The sequence below is a fragment of the Poecilia latipinna genome, unplaced genomic scaffold (assembly GCF_001443285.1).
Source record: "Poecilia latipinna isolate Pla-1442-1.1 unplaced genomic scaffold, P_latipinna-1.0 Scaffold490, whole genome shotgun sequence".
NCBI lineage: Eukaryota > Metazoa > Chordata > Actinopteri > Cyprinodontiformes > Poeciliidae > Poecilia > Poecilia latipinna.
This window is the reverse complement of record NW_015113106.1, coordinates 247760-265404: the sequence shown is the minus strand read 5'-3', so window position 1 is coordinate 265404 and position 17645 is coordinate 247760. Positions and strand designations below refer to the sequence as shown.

Sequence of the window (17645 nt, the reverse complement as noted above, 5' to 3'; positions counted from 1 at the left end):
ACTGTGACCCTCTGACGCCGTCATAGAAATGTACTAATTCAGTCTGGCCATGAGTATTTTAATGCTCTTATGTTGTGCTTCCAGCAGAGGGCGCTGTAGGACAATGAAACACTCTCTTTAATCTCTGATTGCGGAAGAGGGCGCTATTAGTTCTTTACCAGTAAAGAACTAATAGCCAAATACAAAAGGTATATTTGGACTCCTTTTCCCACTTCTGACCCAAACAACTCTGTCAAGTAAAACCAAGTAAGCTGAGCGCTTTTCTTCAGAATATCCTGTGTGACTACATTGCACAATAACAACCCCCGTACTTTGAGTCAGACAGTTTGTTTCTCCTTTTCCCTGCTGCATACCAAGACGACCATTCAGGCAACAGGACAAGAGCAGTATGAGCCAGCACAACATTTTTTTTTCTGGTGATTACCTCATGGAGGTCAGCCCCCCAGTGTGATGCAATGAGAATATATGTAAATGGACTACTGAGGTCTAACCAGAAAGAACAAGATTTAACCAGCCTGCGCCTGATTTGAAGTTACTCACTTCCAAACTTCGCACAAGTTTGATGATAAATTCCAGCAGTGCACTGAGAGAAATTCCCATTTGTGTGGAGTAGAAGCAGGAAAAGGGCTGGAAAACTTCTGTAATGGCATTTACTTTTACAGGAAATCAGCATTATTGTGCCATAAAGTTGTAAAAACTTTAATTTTAAGTCAAAAAAACGCATCCTTCTATGTTTGTATGCGTTAATTTAACTTTTTATTAGCATCAAACTTGCTTAAAGTATTGCTTAAGACTTTGTATTTATATCCTAATTAGACATTGCATTGACTTACATTCATTTTGGTTGGGTAGTAACTAGTTACATTTCCTTTAATAACTTTTTTTAAAAATAAGATGTACTTTGAATAGAATTGATACTTTTTACTATTACTTGAGTAATTTTATTATGAAGTATTATGAGGGGCTGTTTAGGACAAAAACTATATTTTCTCTCATACATATAATATGATACTTTAATAGTGTATATGTTTAATTTTAGCCTTGTGTGAGTCTGTAGTAGTGTGTGTGAGAAAACATCATTTTTGTCCTAAAAGGGCCTCATGAAGTATTTTTACTCTTACTTGAGTAAAATTTCTGGATTTTCCACCCACTGAATGAAAAACAAACATGTTTTAACCATAAATTCACCAGACACAGATACACACCTGCAGCTTCTGTCACAGTTTCATGAGTTTTTGGTTGAAAGAAACTGATTTGGAAACAATTTATTTTGTCTGATTTAGTTATATTTTTGTTACTTATATAAATTATTATATTTTTTGTTCCTAAGATACCAAAATTTCCACTTAACTTTACCTTTTGGTCTGTCTGATTATGTAATTTTTAAATATTAAATGATTAATAATTTGATCGGTACGTGAATAGACTTTTTGCCAAATACTTTTTACTCTTACTTGAATAATTTATTGCTACTTTGTACTCTTACTTGAGTAAAAACAAGTTGAAGTATTGTCACTCTTACTTGAGTACTATGTTTTTGGCACTTTTCCCACTTCTGCCCAATAGTGCATTAACACTTATCCAAATTTGAACCATTACTGGAACCTTTAACCCTAAGAAAAACATGGTTCCATTAATGTTTTCCTTAGAGTAAATAGGGGCAAATACCAGAAAACATGAACACAATGACATGCAGGTTTGTGGATTTCCATCGTACTGTTTATGCATTAATTTCTTTTCTCTATAAAGTTGTTTATGATAAAAACACTCTGCAATTTCAACCTGCGTGCTTCTTTATTTGCATAACCAATGACACAGTCAAAATCAGTCGGGGCGTGCAGCTGTGTGATCATGCAGGTCATGTAAATGATAAACCACAACAGTTATCGAAGCTGAAGCCTTCTGCAAACCTGTATGAAAATATCTTATCTTGCACTCAATACTCAGAAGGACTTTAGACATGTTTAATCGACTTGATTGATATTTTCCTGAAAAGTGGAGCGCTCTGTTCGTTACTAGAAAAGTCTGTTTTCATTTGTGATGCAGGTAGATGTTCATTTAATTTAATTTATAGCATCTGAGAATCAGAAAATAGACACACACATTGTGGAATTAATTATTACAAGAGATAAAATAAAATATATTCAATCCAGAAATGTTGCAGTATAATTTTTATGGCTCACAGTTTTTTCAGAAAATTTTAATATGACACATTGATAATAAAAAAAAAGGGTTTGTTTTAATTCAGAAATGTTATGTTTGGGTCTACACATCAATGCTGGATTGATATTGACTAGGAGACAATCACTGGCAACTTTTATGAGGACGGAAGGCTAGGAGGTGGCTTTGTTCAAGTGGAAAGTTCACTGGAAAGTTGAGTGGAAGGAAAAAAGCTTTAAGTCTTAGGATGATTTACAAGGAAATGGAGCTGGAGTTCAGTGAGCTACAACACAGATTTATCGACAGTATGGGCTGAACCGCCGCATTGTGTTGAAGAGATTTAAAGAAATGCTTTTGTTAAAGTGTTCTGGCTTCTGTTGTGTTGTGGTATTTGTTGATTCATTGTGGTTTTTCTTAGTTGAGTTGTGGCTTTTTTTGGTTGTGTTGTGGCTTTTCTTGGTTGTGTTGTGGCTTTTCTTAGTTGCATAGTGGTATTTTGTTGTTGCATTGTGGGTTTTTGTTGTTGTAGCTTTTTGTCTTTTGGCTTTTCGTACTTGCTGAATTCAGTGCACAAAGTTACCTTCAGCAGCATCTCTCTTTTGGCTTCATCCAGAAGAGAACCAGCACTGAACCTGCGAGCCGGATCTGTGGCGTTAAAAGCAGCGTACACACAGCCAGTCGCAGCTTCTTCAGTGGCTCTCCAGGAAAGATAATAGGCTTTGAAATCTTGTTTATTAATAACAAAGACTCTGGGATATATAGGCCAACTGGGACGGGCTGGGTGACTGCGTCTGCTCCAAGGACGCGGTCACACCGGTGGTGGCGGAACATGACAGGTGAAACAACAAAATCAAAATCTTGCAGAAAGGGTGTGGATAAAGCTTTTCACTTCTCCTTGGCAGCATCAGTTAAATCTTAAGATGCACTTCCTTGAAGGTTGCACTGCTGACACATGGTGAATTTAGAAACTACAAGCTGATTTTAAGTGGTGTTAGTAATGTGCAAACGTCTTGGAAAACTCCAAAGAAACATAATTGAAAGAGACAATTAAATTGCTTTAAAAGTAGAGAAAATGCATCAATTTTGAAGTTAGGGCTACTCTAAACTAATACAGAATTAAATTTTATTGGATTGAATTCAGACTTCATATTAAAATTTAGAAGATTTGAATTCTTGCTGGAAGTAGAGCTTCGCAATACGGACAAAAAACTGTCACATATTTTTTTCACAGTTTTGATTAATTATTATGGCTTCAGTATAAAAGTCTAGTCTTAGAAAATGTACATAGAGCAATAAAAATTTCTATTTAAAAATACAGAAATCTCAACCTACCAAAAAGTATTTGCATGTACAGCAGATCATATGCACTCAGTAGTTGAGTTTCCTTTGGCATGAATTTCTGCATTAATGGACTCTTGTTGACTCTTATGTCTCTCTTCTCAACAACACTTTATAAATTCACTATGGGCTTCTAGATGAGGCTAGTAAGATAGCTAATTAGTCAAAAGTGATACAATGGTCATATAGGCAGGTATTTATCTCCATAAATGTGTCAGCATATGTAGATTCTGTTCCTCCCGTGCTATTTCCAAAATTAATTTACAAATAAAATGCAAAACCATCTTATTTTTTGGAAAAGACCACTTAGGATTCATTGTGAATCTCCTCTAAATTCTTGTTGTTCCCTCCACTCAACTTTCCATTAATATGCTTGCAAAAAGCACACTGTAAACGGCGAGTCTCTCATTTTCGCGAGTAACACTCCATAAAAACGACGCTCTTTGAAGGTTATCAACAGAATGTGACAGCTGTTGATACACCTGTCTCGTGGCTCATTAAACATTGACCCTAATCACAGTTAATGTATCATACAACTTCCTGAAACTCTATGATCAGCATTGTTTAGGGAGCTTTTTCCCTAATTGTTTTCCTTCCACTTAACTTTCCATGTTGTAATCTCCTTAAGCAATGAAAATTTGTGTTAGAAGATCCTTTTTAATTAGTCTGTAATATTCGTAGCAAAATTATTTTTCAAGCTTAAAGTCACAAACAAGTGATTTAAATATGCTACTATGTAATAAATCTATTATTTTTCTTTCTGTAAATGAATTATTCAAATAATTTAACTGCTTTGATTTGTTTATTATAGATGTTTGTGTCTATGTTTGTGATTAAGTGTAAGACTACATGCTTTTTGGCTTAGTTTTTGGATAGAGGTTGAAAAATGTCATTCACAAATACATATTGCATCTAATTGGGTATGGAAAAAATGCAAATCATGACAAAAAAAATAAGCGTTGACAGTGTTGCTGGGTAAATGGCATTTTGAGAGAAAAAAAAAATCCTTTCCGAGTGACTTTATTGGGTTGTGTACTCTCTCCTCTACACACGAAATCCCAGTATTTTTCCATCAAGAACCGCGCGGCACCACGTGACCGCAGCGCAGGAGGAAGAAAAAAAAGCACGCTGTCATGTTTGCATCCTCTCTGTGCATTAAAACCTCCTAATTTGCAAGAAAATACACAGCACGTCGCTACATGTCCTGCCTATGATGCTGCTGACACTGATATATTTGCAGTCTCCTCTATCTCCGCAGGGCTGTCAGTCACTCAAGAGGAGCCAAAATCTCCTTGAGGTCGCTTTCTAACCCCGGTGATCGCGTAACCACTCCCACTCGTGGCTGGTGGAAAATTACCAGCTTACAAGCAACAGGCAAATGAATGGCGCTTGCGGTTCATCATATCGTTCAGCCCCTCTAGTGTTACCTGAATGTGACAGTCGCTGTCATTGCAGGGTATGTTGCCTTAAAAAGTAGCAGAACATTCACTCCGAAGGGTTATAATCGTAAAAGTGGGCTTGTTTTGCTAATTTTGTGAAGTATGCCTGGGTTGTAATGCATTTTGTTAACTTATTAATGATATAAATAAAGAAAAATACCATTTAAATGAGAGAATATTGAGTTTGATGCGCTGAATCGTGCAGAAGTCCACTCTGCATGGGAGTCTGCCCTCTTTTTCTCTCCGGGCGGAGAAGTCGCGTGGGCGCTTGAGCGAATTGAAATAGACTGACAGTTCATCTAGCCAATGGGACTCCGAGAAGGGAGTCTCCGTCATGGTTTCAGCCAATCAGCGCGCTAGGTGGGCGGAATCTAGGTCCAAACTTTTACGCGGCGCCATCGGCTGAAAACTAAACCGAGATGGAATCTCCCAGTCTGAACCGGTTTCAACCGGTTGTGAGTTAGTTGCTTGAGAGAGGAGAGGAGGCGCAGGCACCACAACCTTTATACCGCCCCGCCGGAAAAATCACAAGAGTAACGAATTAATAAGTGAATCAAGGTTTTACTTTTATTTTTTCGTAAAATGTATCGGAAAGGAAGCTCGCTCGGTTTTCCGTAACTGTAGTTTTGGGAATCTAACATTCTTAGCAGCTAGGCATCATTCGCTGCTGGAGCTGGATTTAGTCAACGCTGAAACAGCAGCAAAAATAGGAAATCTTTCCAAATTAACAGTGAAGTGCCTCACTGTTAACCTTGTAGCTTCTTTTGGCAAACGCCGCTCTTTTGAGTCAGAGCCTTGGACTTTTAGGTAGGTAACCAGGGTTAACTGCAAACCTGCTGTGTTTTTTTAGTATTAAAATGCATATATTTGTAGGGATATTTATATATGCTATTTAAGCGCTACATTATATTGTCACGGTGTTTTTGAAAACAAGTTAATTCGGATGGCACTGCCAGCATCAGTAGGGATAACCAAGCAGCCATTGACTGACCGCTAGCTAGCGTTCGCAACTGTATTAGTTTAAGCTAATGTTAGCAGTCAGGGGGAAAAGTGCTGTAACTTTTTTCATAGGGAGAAATTGTAGCAAAAAGTGCGACAACGCAGATGAATAAGAAACCATGTGCTTTCTGGTTAAACCCTCGCCTCTCCCACTGACTGTAGCAGCATCCACTCCTGCGCGTGATCCGAGCGGATGTTAAGTTTATGTTGCTAGGTGCGCATCGTAATCTCTGCTGTCTGTATCCAAGCAATGCCGCAAATAGTTTCGCATCAAGAATAATGCACACTAACTTCATAGTGGTGATGATACAGCTTGATAGTAACGTGTTTGCATGGGCGTCCTCTGTCTCTGGCATCCTTGGTGGGAGTGGTTGTAGTGAGCAGTGAAAGGACCACATGTGACCAGTTCGTGTAACGACTAGCTTCAAATGGAGCGTCATTTGCGGGCTAATTATAGCACCGTGTGCGCGTTGTTTACACCCGTCTCGGTAGAGATATTGGGAATAACTTCCTACTGAGCTCCATGTCAGATTGAGTGTATATTTCCAGCCTTGGATTTGTGCTGGAGTCTGTTTTTGGACTGAATTCCATTACATGCAGATGTAAACAATATGACGTCGCTTTGTATATCCGGCACGTGGCTCGTTAAAACCTTAATTAAGTGTGACTTTAGCCCTTGCTGTGTTATAAGCGAGCTTGCTTCAAACCTCATGCTAAGGGTCATATAAGAGGAAACTGTGAAACGTCTGGTCTACACAAACTAAGCAAAGTCATTGACTTTTGGTTTTCTGTTGCTTGCTCAACTTTGCTAATCAATGTTGGCCTATTTTACCTTTTAATAGTCAAATTTTGCAGCCTATCACTTGTTTAATTTACATCTTCAGTCGTTTTGGTGTTTAGTCCAGTCTGGGTATGATATCAAGAGTTATTATTCTGCTTAATAACCCAGAATAAGCATAGGCGGGTGAATGAAATTTCTTCATCCATTTGTCTTATTTCCTCCAAAACATTGTCAGACATATGACACCACAAGTTCAATTTCTCAAAGTGACAGCTCTCTAAATGATGTTTGTGACACGGTCAGCTGTTTGGACTCATTTCCAAACGCATGGTTCACATGACTTTGCCCACTGACTGTGCTCTGTGCATTCATGACCCCCTCCCTGTCCTTGTTACAGAACTCTATGCCAGCAGTTATGACAATGTTGGCAGACCATGCAGCACAACAGCTGCTGGACTTCAACCAGAAATTGGATATCAACTTGCTGGATAATGTTGTGAACTGCCTATATCATGGCGTGGGACCTCAGGTACGTTGTTGGCTTCATTAACCCAAACAGGACCCAGAATAATCGACAATCTAATCTCTCTTACCATATTCTCCTCTTTAAAATAAACTGTTTTGTTGGGATGAACCTTGAGAAGTTCCCTTCGTTTTTGTATCACAGCAAAGAATGGCGCAGGAAGTGTTGACACACTTAAAAGAGCATCCAGATGCGTGGACAAGAGTGGACACCATCCTGGAGTTCTCGCAAAACATGAACACCAAAGTAAGCTCGCCATAATTCAGAAAGTGCAGCTGGAAATGCATTTAAGTTTGCTTTGAGGAAGATTTCTATTTGAACAAAAAGCATATTAGAAGATCTTTATCATGTATTGATAAAGTACTATACCTTGTTAGCCATTTAGCTATGCACACATGGCTTATTTAGAAAGTTTACCCATGCCCTAACTTGCACAAGTTACTCAAATGAAAGAAAAAAAAAAAGAGAACCTGAACCACCCAGATAAACATTTGAAGCACATAAAAGCCAGCAGCATTTCTCTCATTTACAAATCTGGCACAGTTTTTTAAACTTCATCCAATTCATGAGTAGAATTAAACAAATGTCATTTTAGTTTACGGCTTTGGGCACTCAGAGAACTGAATCCATCGACTTTCATTTTGTTTTTTAACCCTAAGAGAGCCAGAATTGCAAAAGTGAAACTGACTCCAACTTTGAAAACATTTCAAGTGCAGCTTCCTCAAAGTAATATGAACATATGCATTGTTTAAATGTGTTTTGTTTTTGTTTCTGTAAGATTTCTTTTAATGAGTCGCTGATGTCTGAGTTGACATGTTAATAGTACTTTTCTAGGTTTAAATATGTAATTTGCCAAATGAGTAGAAGAAGAGAGGAAGCCAAAGGTAAACACCTTCAAACATTTGGCTTTTGGTCTGGAATTAAAGTAATTGTAATATATATTTAATGTAATACATTCAGGTTGTGACTATTTGATATTAATCACAATGTTCCATTATGTTTATGGCTTGTAATAGGAAGAAAGAGGGTGTGTCATCCCGTGCATCTTGACACAGCTAGGCTTTGACGGCAGGCCTCCAAAAGGTCTACCCTTTTTTAAATTACTTTTGACTGAATTCTGTTCATCCATTTTTTTTCCTGCATCTGTTTCACTGGACAGAGGGGGAGTGCAGGCTGCAGTCAGTAGGATCCATTGTGCTGAGACAATTTTGAAATGATTTAATTTCAGCTGTAGGGATCACGGCTCTGTTCCTGACTACGCTCTCTTCTTTACTTCTCATCTTTCCTTTTATTCTCCTTTCTTTTGTTTACCTCAATTAAAAAAATGGACAGGATCTTTTATGGTAGCAAATGTTAGACAGGATTTGGGAGTTTCTCTTCTTGCCTCCTGTGCTGGTTTTGCACTTTCGGAGTTAAAGGTGAAATAAAAACGCATCAATCCATGTGTTCTGCCATTCACTTGACACCTGTGAGTGTTGCACTGTCACTGTGCCTGTAAGGAGATTTCACCTTTAATCTCTCAGCATCTATTGTCTGTAGCACTTTGGTGATCCTGCTTTAATAACATCCTATTCTACAAGTCATTCCTTTATTTTTTTCCCCCCTCTAAAATTCATGATCTCTTGAACTGATGATCCCTACCGTTGAAACAGTCAACTCAAGAAACAGTGATGTCTCTGAAGTAAATGTTTTATTTGCTTTTTTTGTAGAACTTAACCTGCGGCTGGTCTCGCTGTTCTTTATGACGCACCAGATAAAGAAACATAGTTTGGGTTATAAATGATAAGATGAAGTAACAATTCAACACATTTAAGTTGGAAAAAAGGCCTGATCTTGGATTGGGTATCAAAAACATTGCATTGTTTGGAGCTAATTTTCAAATTAGGATTTTTATGCTGGGATTAGTGGATAATACTTTCTTAAATAAAAATGCGTTAGGCTTTATTCTCCTATTTAGGTCTGGTTTAGCTCACACCTCAACCTTTTAACTGAATCTGAGGACAGGCACATCTCTATGCAATAGTAACCTCTTTGTTAAAGTGTACAAGGTTAGGGGTGATTAATGCGCTAAAAAATTTAAGTGTTGGTTTCTATAGAGATTAATGGGTGTAAAATGGTGCCACTCTGTAGAGGAATCACTTCAGTCATGCCCATGTATATTTATTTAATTTAACATAGGGTATGTATTGGTATCATTGCAATGGTAACGGATTTCCCTCAAATTTTTTAGTTTTAACATTGTTAGCTGAATTACAGTGTTCACAGTTCAGTTTTCACTGATTCTTTTTTTTCTGCAAATTGTTCTTGGAAAACACTCCTATTTCGCACATTTTGTTTGTAAAGCAAATATGAAATAATCCAAAGAAAATCCAGATTGGGAAGCTGAAATACAGAGGCGCTTCGCTACTCGACACCAGCCAATCCAGGAGCGGCATTTATTTACTTCGTCTCTGATTGACTGTAGATAAGGAAGGTTCTGCTGTAGGACCAAGATGCCTTTCACTATGCGTATTACTGCTTATTAAAGTTTAATTTGGTGATTTCAACTATAAAAACAGGCAGATTTAAGCATTTTTAGATGCTTTTAGAATCTGAAGTATAAATACTTAAAGAAAATCTGCAAGTTTGCAGATTTTGCACCTGTGACCTCTAACCCCCCCAATACCACTTAATAATATTTTCTGCATTCATTAATACATTAATGAAATATTTCAGTCAGGCCACTATTGTGCGGTTAAACACCTGTTTTTTTATGTCATGAACTGGTTTTGTGTTCCTGCCTCAGTTTGTCAGCTTCGATGTTGTTTTTTTAATACCATTTCACCTTCCTGCTATGATCCGGTAAAACTAGATTCACTTCCGTCTTCTTTTATGACTACATGTAATACAAAGCAAAAACTTATATTGATAACAAATTTTTTTATTGCTGTGGCATCGATGGACAAAGAAACAATTGGAAGGACAAGGATTCAGTCAGAAGTTATGTAAACTGTTACAGTAAGATTACCATTTTACCACTTTAAAATGTTGCATATTGCCCAGGTGGGATAGGATTAAGCAATCGCGATAAACAATAATATTGTTTTTTCGAGTGCATTTTCAAGTAATATAATGATTATGGCGTAATAATGCAAGAACACATTGTCAAAGATCAATAAACTTTAAATTCTGATGAGCATTTAACACTGGAACTGGACATTTTAAATATCAGAAACAACAAATGAAATGAATTTTGATGTTTCTCTAAATACAATTTTTCTTAAAAAGAAACAAAACATTTTAATCAAACCAAAGCACCAGACTTTTGTGATCCAGTTTTTGGTAGGAATAAAGGAAAGAGCAAAACACTAAGTCATGCACATGAAAATTATTAAGCTCGTTTTAATTTAGCATGATATTAATTGATTTACTGCGACAGGCCAATGCACCATGCCAAAGTAAAGGGGTCAGGTTATGAGCAAAATAAGAAAAAGAAAAGCAACGCTCATTTTGAAGACATACAATTAGGACTGGACAATAAATAAATAACGATATATGATCAGTATCGATACATATTCAATATATAGAATATTCACTAAACTCCAATCCAGAACTGCACAGCATTATGGGAGATGTAGTCAGAGGAAGCTGTTTAGTTGCTCAACTTCTCAAGGCCAGTTAAGTAAAGTTGGTGACATCAACTAACTCACTCATTCTTTGGTTACCTAGCAACAACCTGTTGAGTAACTTGCGCAGCAGCAGTTTCAGGTTTCGCCAAGGTGCCTCATAACTAACAAACAACGGCGTCGAGTCAAAACTGTGGCTAAAACAGGAAAGTTTACGCCACCAGTTTGGGAATATTTCAGATACTTAAAACAAAAACCTAATCAATAATTACTGATGTCGACTGATATGAAATGCTTATATCGTGATGTGTTTTTCATCCATGTCGTCCAGCCATAGGTACTTATTACTTTCTTCTTTTCATTCTGTAAGTAAAACTGAACATTTGTGAGGGGAATGCATTTGTCGAGCTAAAAATACTACAATTTAAAGCTCATATTAGCCTACAATTTAGAGTTACATCAACCCCTTAGAAAACTTTGTGAAACTATAAGAAAAAGAATTGTAAATTTACACAACTACAGAGAAGAACCTTGTCAAACTCTGATGCAGACCAAAAACGCAAACTCTGGTCCACCTACAAAGCTAGATCTAACTTCGATTGAAGTGAACTCTGGCGCAGTTTTAAGGCGTCTGTGAACGCAAAGCGGACCAGAAAGTGGACTACAGTGAAAGGTATTCTGGGTAAATACAACCAAAACAAATGCACTAATCTAGCGGTAGCGGTAGAAATGGCTTTTTGCAAAAGACAAAAGAGAATTTCTACAACCATTGAAATCTGACGGTGCTCCATTTTTGGTTACCCTTCGAGAAGGAAGTTGCATTCAGTGTCTTCTTCAGAAATTTGCGTGCCGTTTCTTTTGGTACTTCTTGGTGAACAGGTTTTTCAAAGATTTTGTTTGACACAGTGCAGCGTGGAAGCAAACTGAAAACGTAATCAATGTCACTACTTTGGTCACCAATCAAACCAAGTCTAGTGGAAAACTAACCAAGAAAGAAGGCCCTGCTACATTTCTACAACAAGAAAGGGGGAAAGTTATCTATCCAGAAAGACTTCATCTTACATGTGTAATGTATAAGTCACACGAAATCCACAAATTCTGACGTGCAGATCCAGTTCTTGTTTTTAGGAATTATGCCAGGTGTTATAAAGTCACCCTGCCTAATAAAAGTTTTCATCTAATGCGTGAATGTGTAGATTCTTGAGTGCTTATTTATACGAAAGTATAGTCCGTCATAGTCCTGTCACGATTACAAATTTGCCGAACGATAAATTGTCCCAAAAGTTCTTGCAATAAACAATAATACTGTTGTTTTGGACCGTTTTCAAGTAATTTAATGGTATGAATGTATGTGAGTATCTTTTATCTAACCAGGAAAAACAACTAATTGAGATAAAAAAATATCTCTTTTCCAAGAGTAAACTGACCAAGACGGCAGCATAAAACGTACAACAAATCCAAAATATAACTGTAACTGCATAATAAAGCTGCAACACATTCTCAAAAATCAATAAACTTTAAATTCTAATGAACATTTAACACTGGAACTGCAAAACATTTTAAATATAAAAAATACACAAAACAACAGAAACAAGAAATAAAATAAATTATGAAGCGTTTGTAAACAAAATTATCCCTCAAAGAAAGGGCTAGTTGAGACCAAAATACCAAACTGAAAACTTTTACCATCCAGTTTTTGCATGATTTATTAATCATGCAAATGGAAATTATTGAGTTTGTTTGAGTTTATAATGTGATTAATTCATTTATTGCTTATTAACAGGCCTAGTCTCTCTTCTTGATTGATTAAGTAACAACTTTCATCACTTTCTCCTTTATGCAGTTTTAAAAGCTGTGGTTTCCTGTTCCTGAGCTATTTATGTCTTTTTAGCCTCAGTTACTTTAAAAAATGAATTTTGAAATGATACGCTGTGAAATATCCAGTTGCAAGTTCTTGATTCCCAACCTGAGATGGCCTTTTGTAGCATTTTTGACCTCAATCTGAGGCGTCTGCGCTCTGCATGGTTAATAGGTCGGCATATGTTTTTGGTGCCTTTTGCTAACTGGTGCGATGCTGGAAGTAACAGCAGGACATCTGCAGTGTTTTCAGCGTAACGCTCTGTGTAGAGACTTTCATAGGCAAGGTGCAAAATCTGCATGAAATGGATCAGTCCAATCAATTTTAGAAATCCAGGCCACAACAAACTGTTTTTGGTTTGTATTAAGGTGACACAGTTCTTGTTCTCAAGTGCTATTCAAGTTTTTTTTCTTCCTCGCTAATGCTGCTTCCTTGTTGCATTTTTACAGTACTATGCTCTTCAGATACTGGAAACAGTTATCAAAACAAGATGGAAGATTCTGCCCCGAAATCAATGTGAAGGTAAGAGTTCATTCTGTGGTGGATGTCAGAGTACTCTGCGTTTAATGTGGGTTTAAATGTTGTGACGTGTGGTTGCCATGTTGAAGAGTATTCCCCTGCTAAGCATGCTGGACTGTTTTCTGCTCCACTGGCTTGCACTCACTTTTGGGACCAGCTAGAAGAGAAAGCAACTAAAACTAAAACACTCCAACATTTTTTTTTTTTTAAATTCGCTTAGATTTGTTGGCATCTCTTAAAAGAAGTAGATGAATATTGTCACTATTTAAATGACATGAAATGGTAGCACCCTGCCTTGGAGTTTTTATGTCAGTTTGTTGGGATCTGATAGTTCTGATCTGCTGCTTTGCCCTCTTGGTGTCATAGGGAGTGATGAAGGGGTAGTTTGACGCAGTTACCCTCTCCACTGTTTCCTGTAGAGTCCTATGCAGTTTTTGGGAAATGTTCTGGTCACAAGAGAGACAGACTTTTCCAGAAATCTCAATGTTCATTTTTGCCTTGATGTGTAGCTGAGGTAGATTTTTAGTAGAAGTAATATTAGGGCCAGGCTAAGAGATTTATTTATTTTTAATAGCAAGCGTAGGCATGATATTATGAGCATAAAGATGCAATATTGCCAGAAGAGAGTTGGTAGATTAATAGAAAAAGTTGTTTAATTAGAAAAAAAAAATAATTTAGAGAATTTTTAAGATCTAATGTGAGCAGTTTGGCAAACCGTGTGGTTCTTTCTTCAAAATAGACTACTTTATGATCGTTTGATAATAATGTTATGATGTTAAAAAAAATCTGTAATTTTCTTATTTGTAAAATAAGTGACAAAGTATAACTATTGCGACTTCATTCTGGTCATATTATGACTGTATTCTCATATTATTTCAACTTTACTCTGGTAATGCTTCAATTTATTCTCATATTACGAATTCATGTTGGTATTACTGTGACTATTATCGCACAACTTTGTTCTGATAACATCACAACTTTATTTTTATTGTATTAGGTCTTTCTTGTAGTAACATTACGACGATTAACGTACAACTTCATTCTTGTGTTATTACAACTTTAATCTGGTAACAAAAACTTTATTCTCGCATTATTATGACTTTATTCTGGTAATATTACAACAAATTACTTGCAACTTCATTATTACAACTTTAATCAGGTAAAGATGATGTTATTCTTGCATTATGACTTTGGGATTATTACAACTTTATTTAGATATTATTACAACTTCCTTTTCATATTACTGTTCTTGCGACTTTATTCTTGCATTGTTGCGACTTCAGTCTCGTAATTAGATTTTTATCTTAGCCTGGCCCTAATGCTCTGTCATAGATTTTTAAAGATGCATAACGTCAGATGATGCCTTGTCTGTGCATTGTATTGGTGCAATAATTTTATCATGCTAATGAAAAGCAACATAAATGGTTAAGTGTCCAGATTTTAATTTCTGCCTAATTGCCCATCAGCTTGCTTTTTAACACCAACAGCTTCAAAAATAAAAAATTGCCCTCAATTTTATTGTTTTGAAGAGAGAAACAAAAATAATGAAAATGGAACAAAATTGGTAATCAATGTCAAATCAATTGATTCTGCCTCCCTCCATTCTTCTATAAGTTTACTAAAAATTCATTTTTCCCATTGACCTAAGACTTACCTGCTTCTGACCGTAGATGCCTGAATTTTGTTCAAGTGGCAAACCCAGTGCAGGGCGACCGGCAAGTATGTCTTTTCCCCCTTGTGTCAGAGTATTGCCTCGTTTTCGGCTCCTCTCACCACACCCCAGCACATCATTTCCAGCACAGCCAAATGCGAGGGCGCTGAAACTTACCGTTTCTTTCCTCTGTGTTTTTTCTTTTTTTAAACATGCCCATCACATTGATAGTTTTGCATGTAAAAAAAAAGAAAAACACAAAGGAAATGTAACTTCCACTGAACTGACCTGCAGCAGTTCAGTGGTAGTTGCAGTAAACGTTCGTGGTTTACAATTGGCTTTGCAACAGTATGAAAGTGGAGGGCCACACCTTTTTTTTTAAAGTGTAAAAATGTGGGATAAGTTAGGTAGTTAAGTTAGCTTGATGCCAGCAGATTGTTTGAGGGTTATTGTGTAATTTGCTTCAGGCAGCTCGTCATGTCAGGATATGTTGACATAAATGTTGTTGTTGGCGATGCTAACGCTCTCCTTCTGATGCCTTTGTGTATTTGCCAGGTATAAAAAAGTATGTTGTTGGGCTCATTATTAAGACTTCGTCGGATGCTTCAAGTGTAGAGGTGAGTGAATCTTTAGATGTTTACGTTGTGCTGTAGTCTAGGAAGTTAGCCGTTTTCTGTTTTGTGCCTTTGACATCTCCACATTTTACAACATTATTACAACATTTCAGTTATATTTATCTGGATTGTACATGACAGATCAACAAAAAATAGACCATCACATGCTTTTTCAGCAGTTTTTAAAAAACTGTTGTTTTTAGTATTTGCACAAAACCTTTCTTTGCTTCAATACCTTCCAATAAAGTTTAGTGCCAATGTTTGCCTCCAGAGATCACCTGACTGGAAAATTGTAAACCTGTGTGTAACTTAGCACAGCAGGTCAGGGGGGAAAAAGTTGTTCAGAAGTTAAACGTTAAGAGCAGATTTAGCTTATAAAACGCCTCCACCATCTTCCCAAAGATGGTGGAATATCTGAAAACCTGCAAAGGCGAGGCCATCCAGCTGAACTGACAGGCCAGACAAGGAGAACGTTAATCAAATTCAAAATCGATTCAGAAATGCTTTATTGATGCCAAAGGCAAATTAAATAGAAAAGCAGACAAGAAACTCATGGCCAAAGTCTGTTGGGAGCAAAGAAACCAATCGTAAACTTACAGCCAGAATTATAATGGAACGGTTTGGATTACAGCATATTAATGTGTTCCAGTGGCCTAATTAAAGCCCAGACCTACACTCTTAATCCTATCTGTTTGACAATGAAAAATGTGACAAATTTCTGTTTCTAGATGTGCAAAACTAGTTTGAATGAAAGTTTAAAGGTAGGGCTGAATCGATTAATCATGATTAATAGATTATTGAAATAATCGTCAGCTTATTTAGTCATTGATTAATCGCTAACTGGAGTATACAGACTCAAAAAGATGCGATTCGCTAAAATAACAACACACCCAGACCAGTAATTAAGCTAAAAATACAAAAAATACATACATTTTCCATTTAAAACTGAAAAACAACTTTAGTCTGTAAAATATGTTCTAACCAGAACTTCTCAAATGGCAATTTTAGCTTCAACTGGTTCAAATTCTGCAAAAAAATACCTTTAATTATGTAATTATTAAACTGTTAATCCAAAAATGCAATCGATAATTAAAGCAGAAAGGGTTGAGCTTTTCATATGTTTTTATACTGTTTTACTTGCATCATTTGCTATAAATCTTTAATCCTTCACTGAAGGCAATAAAATGTTTTACTGTCTTATTTAAGAAAGAACTTGAATTTGTTTATTTGCATGTTTTAATTTATTTCTACTCTAATATTTATTAGTAAAAGGCTTAAATTTAAAAATTACAGAATGTGCCAGTTTTTCCCCCCAAATCAAATAATTATGACAATTATTCGATTAATCGTCACAATAATCAGTTACTAAATTAATTTAGTTGCAGCTAGACCTGCCGCAATAAGCAATAAATCAATTTATCGATCAATTGCATTTACAAATCGAAAGAAGCTCAATCGATTTATAGTTTTTCTCTTTTTGTAAACTTTACTATTCTATTAACTTTACTGAACCTTAAAATAAATCAGATGTTTCTGATGTCATAAAGTCGACTCCTGCACCTTTTGATAGGACAGTATATCTTTAAGATAACATAATAATAATAATAATAATAATAATAATGGAGTTCTGTGACGTCAAACTGGAAGCTTTTTATGCATGTTGGTATTTAACTTACTGAAAAACAAGAAGGAAACCAGGTTTTCAGTTTAATGTGTCGACTTTAAGTTGTAATTATTTTTAAGTATTATTTTGTGTTTGTGTTGCTAGACAACCTGAACTGGATGGACTTTTAGTTTGGTGTGGATACTAATCTAAATAATTGTTTCCACATTTGCTCTTCTCTCTCTCTCTCTTTTTTTTTTATACATTTCTTTTTTTTACATGATTTTCTTTTTTTACTCTTCCCTTTTCTTCTTTTTTGCTATTTGTCTAGGAAATGTTCTCTATTTTAAAGAACTTTTGGCGGAAGATGACTTTAAAGGACTGGAAGTGTTTTGTGTTTGTAAAATTACAATTTCTGTGAAATTTATCTGGACCAACAAAAAGAGGAGCATAACATGATTTTCATCAATTTTTCTTTACAAACTTTTTTTTTTTTTTTTTTTTTTTTTTTTAAATTTAATTAAATTTTTTTTTTTTTTTTTTCACCCGAAAAAA

General features: G+C 36.1%; 1 protein-coding gene across 4 annotated transcripts in view; it reads left to right on the top strand.

Annotated features, from left to right (window-relative positions):
• The first annotated feature begins 5353 nt into the window (after positions 1–5353).
• The window catches only part of xpo1b (exportin 1 (CRM1 homolog, yeast) b), a 27855-nt gene continuing 15563 nt past the window's right edge, over positions 5354–17645 (top strand). For 2 of the 4 annotated variants that reach the window (XM_015039948.1, XM_015039947.1), the window contains exons 1-5: positions 5354–5744; positions 7115–7246; positions 7385–7486; positions 13153–13225; positions 15429–15490. In XM_015039948.1, the coding sequence (XP_014895434.1) occupies positions 7121–7246; positions 7385–7486; positions 13153–13225; positions 15429–15490 (363 nt within the window). In that variant the 5' untranslated portion in view covers positions 5354–5744; positions 7115–7120. Of the gene's footprint in view, positions 5745–7114; positions 7247–7384; positions 7487–8106; positions 8125–8256; positions 8324–13152; positions 13226–14892; positions 14942–15428; positions 15491–17645 lie in introns of those variants that run through there. The other 2 variants (XM_015039950.1, XM_015039949.1) reach the window with 2 other exon arrangements.